This window comes from Eschscholzia californica, unplaced genomic scaffold, assembly GCF_041429995.1.
Source record: "Eschscholzia californica isolate CP2 unplaced genomic scaffold, dmEscCali1.0.p SCAF_1, whole genome shotgun sequence".
In the NCBI taxonomy this organism is placed as follows: Eukaryota; Viridiplantae; Streptophyta; class Magnoliopsida; order Ranunculales; family Papaveraceae; genus Eschscholzia; species Eschscholzia californica.
The window spans coordinates 76,063,797-76,071,094 of NW_028238198.1; the positions used below are offsets into that span (position 1 = coordinate 76,063,797).

General features: G+C 34.3%; 1 protein-coding gene across 1 annotated transcript; it reads right to left on the reverse strand.

Moving 5' to 3' along the window:
• Positions 1 to 1,943: 1,943 nt before the first annotated feature.
• Positions 1,944 to 4,758, reverse strand: LOC147569233 (uncharacterized). Its single transcript, XM_086655699.1, has 7 exons — positions 4,488 to 4,758; positions 4,235 to 4,393; positions 4,073 to 4,123; positions 3,810 to 3,910; positions 3,192 to 3,345; positions 2,898 to 3,101; positions 1,944 to 2,337 (listed from the first exon to the last, which is right to left on the reverse strand). Exons 1-7 carry the CDS (start codon positions 4,656 to 4,658, stop codon positions 2,221 to 2,223), a joined length of 957 nt encoding a protein of 318 aa, XP_086511825.1. The 5' UTR covers positions 4,659 to 4,758; the 3' UTR covers positions 1,944 to 2,220.
• Between the last annotated feature and the right edge of the window lie 2,540 nt (positions 4,759 to 7,298).

Genomic DNA, 7,298 nt, shown 5'->3' on the forward strand with positions numbered 1-7,298 from the left:
CACTAAAGGGTTGTCGAAAATGGAAAAGCTATAAGGAATAAAATGTATATACCAGACAAATAATTTGATCCAAATCTGTAGTTGGGAAGTATCGAGCATATTAAGAAATAATTAAAAACAAAAATGCAACTTCCTCCTGGTACCGATATCATTGTTATGATACATTCTCTTTTTTAACAGAATTTTTTTTTATAGTTCCCAACGAATATTAGCAAGAACGTAAAAGTTTATGCGCAGGAATTTGTTTGGAACAATAACTAGATGGTATAAAACCTTAGACAAAAATCGCATAATACAACAAAAAACAAAGAAAATCTTAGACTGAACCATAGTTTTTTTCATTAGAGATTATCCAAATATTACAAGAACAAATAAACAAAAACCTAATCTTCTTCACTTGAACTTTTATTCAGAGCATAGATCAAATCTACAAACAGGACAAGTTAGTTGTTGTTTCGCCCATAGGAATAAACAATCGAAGTGGAAAACATGCGAGCACTCTGTAATTCTTCCATCATCTCCATTAATCTCATTAAGACATATAGAACAAATCTCTTCCTCATCAAGAATCATTACCTTTTCCAGTAAAGTTTCATCAAACTTAATCTTGAATATAGTAATTAAGGAATCTAATTCTTCTCTTTGGCTTTTCCTAACCAAACTTGTTTCAGTAATTGACCTTGTTCTTAGCAATTGGCTTCCACTTCCTGAATCTGAATTTGTTAGGGAAAACAACCTAGATAACCTACTTTTAACCCTAGCCCAAGACCACCCAACAGGAACTTGATTATTATTTGAATGAATATGATTGTTCATCTTGAGTTCTTCTTATTTCTATTGATTGATTAATGATAAAGAATGCTGAATTATGAGTTCAAACTCTTATGCCTTTTCTCTCTGTTTCTCTTTCTAAAGTCTAAACCTTTGTGAATTCAGAATCAAAAAGTGGAGAGGGGGGCATTCCCTATATATACTTTTTTGGAGAAACTCAGAAAATAGGAAGTTTCTTTTTTTTTTGATGAAAAAAATAGAAAGTTTCTAAAAGTGAAAGAAAATATTGCCAGAAAGGGTTTTAGTTGACGTAAGGTTAAGGAGGGTGAACGAGACCCAAGTTTCTGATTTTTCTTGTTACCTTTATGATTTAAAAATAATTCTTTACCCTTTGTATTGCATTGACTGATTGCCACAAACTACAGTAGATTTCTTATGATGATTCTTGACTTGATATTGTTCTCTGGTCCCAGCTAATATCCGCAACAGATCGACATAGGCCATCGACAGAGCACCCCATCAAGTTTATTTCAAGGAGAAACCCTCATATCCTCAAGTTCAAGATTAAACCAGGTGATTATCTTTGAAAACAAGCTCAGAGACTAACAAAATCAGTACAAAGCATTCCCACGTCCTGAAAACGAACCCAATCACCATGTGTACGATGAGTCGGCAACTTATTTCACAAAACTTCATGAAGTTTTATATATATAGTTTCTTGAGCTCTAAGTTTCTTAGTTTGTGGATTGATTTTAATATTCTGTGAGTTTTTGAAATAGAGGTTGTTCGTTCATCAAATCATCGACAAATATACTACATTGTCTTAAAACCACATCGATCACCTAGGTCGTAACAGTCCTGCCCCGGGATAGAGAGTCGAAATATAACTCGTAAGCTTTATGAACTAGTAGACTGGCCTTTCGCAGTGGGAGCGGTGTCAACTGACATGATAGTGTTCTTATTCATTCGTCGATTAACATTTCTTTTCTTTGTATTTCTTTTTCGTGTATTCACTGACATGAATGGAGGAAAGCAACAGCCTCGAGTAGACAAAGTTCATTTTCATGTTCATCGTTTTCGACGTCACTTAAGTGTCACCTTTATCTTGCTTTTTTCAGTTGAACTCAACCAGGAGAGATGTAAATGCAATTACATCAATCAAAACCCAAATAGATACATAAAATATTCTAATTAAGATTTTTAGACATATTAGGCCTGTACAATGAGTGGCCCAATCAACCAACATACGTCTCCCATCCAGTAGCTTTAAGATTCTATATTTGTAAATTTTACTCTTCCAATATACATGATCGATAAGGACATGATACAATATGAAGATTACGTAGCAGATATTAAGATGACACATAAGGAATGAGAAAGTCGAATTTCCATTGTTTTGGTCAAGCTTCATACATAGAGAAAAGCAAAATCCCGAAATAGTTAACAGATTTAACCGTCGATAACTTTTGAACCCGGATAAGAGAACAAGCGAATTGCATTTCTGTAGCTAATTTCTGCAACCTCTTCTTCTGGCATCTCTAGTAACAAAGCCACAAAATTCAGTACCTGTAACAAGTTCTTACATGTTACTGCTACATTAAAAGTATAGCACAAAATTAAAAACGTAACTCCAAACTACTAAAACCAAGGTCTTGTCTGGTCAAAGAAATGAATTGCGAGGTATATGATCCATTTTCTCACAAAAACAATGAAAACCGTCAGGATTTCAGTTGCCACGGAAGTGGCTACTCGATGTAAGACCACTCGTATAACCACATCCCATTATGTACAAGCAGATCCTTCATATACTAACATATGGATGAACTTGTCTCTATAATTTTTTCGGTCGTAAAAAGTCAAACAACTTTCGACTGCAGTTTCTGAAGCTTCCATAACAGCAAAAGCTGTCTCTTCCAACCTCTAACTAACAATTTACCGACTTTATTCTACCTTCATGAGAAAGATTCTACTTCTTTTGAAATACATCAAGGTCAAGTAGTTTGAATGCTTTACATATTCGGTTGATTTTTTTTTTCACACCAGATCTGTTAAACTATGGAAGTATGAAAAGCAGAAAAATCAACATATGAGCGAGAACCCAAAAGAAGGGAAAAAATAAGACTCACAGCATGAACATTGACCGGTTGATTAAGTGTTTCCTTTGGCAATGTTTGGTCCGAGGAATTGCTAGAATCTGAAGCATCTGTTTCTTGATGCTGAAGCTGTTCTCGGACGGAAGCATCCCCTTGAACTAATACTAGAGAACCCACATCTGATTTTGGCAGTGCATCAGGTGCGTCTGACTCCAGTAGAATCCTTTCAGTAGGAACCTAGAAAGTTATTTGTAGCTGAATGAGAACGCCTTCTATTTGGAAATTGAGTTTTGATCAAACTAGTATAAACAAGGGGGACGAACTAACCGACTTCACCATTTTCTTTGCCTTCTGGGGTTTCAAGTCCATAAGAAACCCAGAAAAAGAAAAGTAAGCACCAAGCTTCGCGAAAGTAGGAACCATCTCAGCAGATCCCACGTAACTGTGAAGTATCACCCCAGCTGGGAAAGGGCCAATAGATCTTGATATGAAAAGTATGATGTCACTAAAGGGTTGTCGAAAATGGAAAAGCTATAAGGAATAAAATGTATATACCAGACAAATAATTTGATCCAAATCTGTAGTTGTGGAAGTATCGAGCATATTAAAAAATAATTCAAAACAAAAATGCAACTTCCCCCTAGTACCGACATCATTGTTATGATACATTCTCTTTCTTTTTCAGAATTTCTTTTTATAGTTCTTAACTAAAAAATCATCGATTTTGGAACTCCTCGCTTCTGTCTTTTGAAAATCATTTCAATTGAATCCAATCAAGAAATTAGGACACTTAGTTTTCAGAATCAAAAGAGCATTTCTCGATATCGCAATACTCAGTCAGTAAAGTTAGAATTGGTCCTAGTGTTGTTGGGCTATTCATATGACCAGAACCCTAAGTTATCATAGTTTCAGATTGTACCAAAAAGTTAATAGAAAGAATCTTACTGCATTATTTCTAGAAGATCACCAAAGGCGCGAACACAATGGATTGAAGCTGGTTTATTCAAATCTTTCGACAATTGAAGTTGTTGGCGAAAAACGTCAACCTGAAAAAGACAATTAAGAACTATCATCTAACATATTCTGGTATACGAATTCTTCGTTCTTGTTAGTAACACAATTAAGATTAGAACAACAAAAAAAGTGGGGAATCTCAAAATCTCAATAAGAAAGCAACCCAAGTTGTTAATTTTGAAAGGGAAGAGTACCTGATCGATGAAATCGATTTGCTTTCCGCGAGAACCTTTATCCAAGCCAATCTAAGAGGTCAAATTGAGGAAATGAGTATAGATATAGATTACAAATTCAAGAACATTATGTTATTATACCTGTTCAAATAAAAGCCTTCAAGTAAAGAAGTGATGACAAACCTCACCAACAGAGGCAGAAGGAGTTGAATTAAGCAAGTCTTTTAAAGTATTCAACCAGTTTGGTGTCCTTTCAAGAACATACCAGGGATGAAGACCAAAGCAAGGAATTACAGAAGAAGGATAATCTTCACTCATCTGCTTTACCACATGCCAATCTTTCTACCCTTACCCCCAAAATTCAATTAATCAACAAACAAATTACCCATTAAGGAAAGAGTGAAGAAATTAGATTAGTACTAGTAGTAGTAGTTACCTCTGAGACGCCATTGACGGCGAACCGGAGAACACCGGAATTAATGGCGGTTGTGATGATTTGTGGGGCAAATTTGTAGATTCTTGGATCCTGAAGATGGCAGTGTGAATCAAATAACACCATCTTATTCGTCTTCTTTATGACTGCCATTGCCGCGCTATTTTGAATCATCTGTTACTTCACTCCCGATTGTCAGTCACACAATAAGGTATTTTCTCTCCGATATCTATCCCAATAGATTCATTTCTTGTCCGTTTTTTAAATATTAATTAATGTCAACTATAAATATTTTGCCTTCGGAGGGTGCCTTTAAAACTTCCATTAAACAGCACCTAGTGGGGATTTAATACACGTGAAAACAGGAGTGGTCCAGGTCCAAAGTGCTTGACTTGGGCCTAATGTTACAGAGCCCCATATAAATAAACCAGCTTTGTGATTCTACAGGCACCTCCATAGAAATAGGAAGAGACACCCCTATTTTAGCTATATAGTCTACAAAGAGAAATATTCTAGCTCAAGTGCTACCTAGTTCCAAAGTTTCAAATATGTTTCCAACATTGGAGAGTTGATCACTTTGGATTATGCATAGGTAATCAGTAGTAATTTGTTTCTTAGAAAAGGGAAGATATATTTTCAAAAGAATAAGGAATAGTTGAACATTTAAGGGCCACATTTTGTTTTCTACACTCCCATCTCCTTTAACTTATAACATAAAATACCTTTGAATTTGAATGTATACAATAAGTGCATTTAAAATTTTCCTCCCTTTTATTCGAAGTGTGATGTTAAATTTCAATTGGAGTTATATGCATTCAAATTCAAGGATAATGGCTGTGATGGTAGTGGTTTCCAGTCAACAGCAGGGTTGTGGTCTTGACTTTTTTTATCAGGTAAGCTACCAACGATAAGAGGTTGTAGGTAACATCAGTAACGTAAGATCCTACTGATGTAACCAATAACGTGTTATTGGATAACAAAGACCAAATCAGTTAAAACTCATTGAAATTTCAGTTGGGACATCATTGACCAACTATACATAGACGTGTTTACCTGCAGTAAAATACTACTGTTATAATCATCGATAGCGTCTTATCAATGAGGGTGTACAACTAGAGTCGTGCACTAGAGAGATCGATTGCGACCACTACCAACACAACCATTATCCTTCACTGTCACAAGAGAGAGAGAGAGAGAGTCGATTATATTACTAGAATTAATGTATATGATTTTATCTTGTTATTTAATTTTTTTATTGGTACTAAATGTGCCCCCACAGACTATAAATCTTGGTCTCGCCACTATTTATAACTAATCTTCGGGTCTATGTAGGTGATGTTACATGCAAAGAAAAATTGATTTCAAATGATCGGACCAAAACTGAATAATGAATAATTAAGATCAATCGTGTTTGTTCTTCTTAAGTTCTTTGCACCGTATCGTACTAAAAACCATATAAGTAAACCTGCTGTCCAAAAAATTATAGAAGACGTGTTATCACTAGAAAAGTAGTATATATAGATATTACGTGACGGTGTTTGTTTTTAGATGTAGTTTGTACTATTTTTTGTTGGTTTGGAGATGTTTGTTCCCAAAAATTGTAAAACCAATTTATAATTTGAGTAGTGTCATTGATATTGTAACACTCTGTCAGTTTGATCTTTCTCTAATTAAATTATAAAATAAATTGAAAACATCATAATGCAAGTTAATAATCTATGTTGTAATTATTAAATTTGGCTGTTTGTCATTGATACAAGTTATTAAGTCAGAAAGAAACATTAATTAACTACTGATAATATCTTTGTGACAGTGAGAACCTTCCTAAAGTTCAACTTTTCTGCCTACCTTACTTCCTTAATAAGTTGGTAATCAATAATTAATTAGTTTTATCCAATAAGTAAGCAGCTGATTTATGAAAGTGGTTCTTCCTTATTCCATAGAGTTAAATCCAAGGCCTAATGATTGATGTATGTAGGACCATTTTAGAGATTGATGTTTAACCTATTACCTAATCTAATCCAACGGCGTAGAATCAATTAGGATAGATGAGATCATCTGTTCTGATCAGATAGATATCGAGATAATCTCTTATGTCGAATTCTTTTGGGTGTTCGTAGTTATTTAACACGTGATCACAAAACAAATGGTTGTCCTACAACTAAAGTAATTTTATCATACCTATCTTTTACTAGTTACACATAAGCTTAACAATAATTACAACAAAACAAATTGTAGGATTATCAGGTGTCGTGCAAACTATGTGCAACTCTTATAAAATATATACGACTTTTGCAAGTCCAGTCATGGAGACCTTTTTTTTTGTTTTTGAAAGATGGGTGACCTTTGTGATGTAGAGGAATTAGTCGAAAAATACATAGAGGAAATTGATCTGGTCAAGTATAAAGGTGACAAATTAAAAAGGGCAAAATCGAAGCTATGGGTGTGGGAATTGGACGAAATTTTGAGGGATGGTGCGAAATAACCTTCCACTCATTCCATTGTTTAGGTCCTTAAAACGGACTGTAATTTTTTTTTACTATTTACAGTAAGTTTTTTTAATTTCGGCATTCTCTTATTTTTTTTTTTGGATTCCAGTGTTTTATTTTCTTAGAAGTTGTTATTTGAGTCTGATTAGGTTAAGAAAATCCTAAGTCTATATAAGGGGGATCTAAGAGTTGTTTTATTCATTCAATATTATCAATAAAGTTCACTATTTTAGTTTAAATCTTCTTAGTTTCAATTATAAAGTCTTTAGACGAAGATCTAAGGTTTTTCAGAGATTTTCATTGTGTCACCTTGCTATGCAGAGAG

Excerpts from the sequence above, each read along its gene's own strand:
- LOC147569233 (XM_086655699.1), bottom strand. The coding sequence starts at position 4,658 with ATGATTCAAAATAGCGCGGCAATGGCAGTCATAAAGAAGACGAATAAG. Across the intron at positions 4,124-4,234 it reads CTTCTGCCTCTGTTGGTGAG|ATTGGCTTGGATAAAGGTTC; the intron begins GTTTGTCATCAC and ends TTGACCTCTTAG. Across the intron at positions 3,911-4,072 it reads AAATCGATTTCATCGATCAG|GTTGACGTTTTTCGCCAACA; the intron begins GTACTCTTCCCT and ends TGTCTTTTTCAG.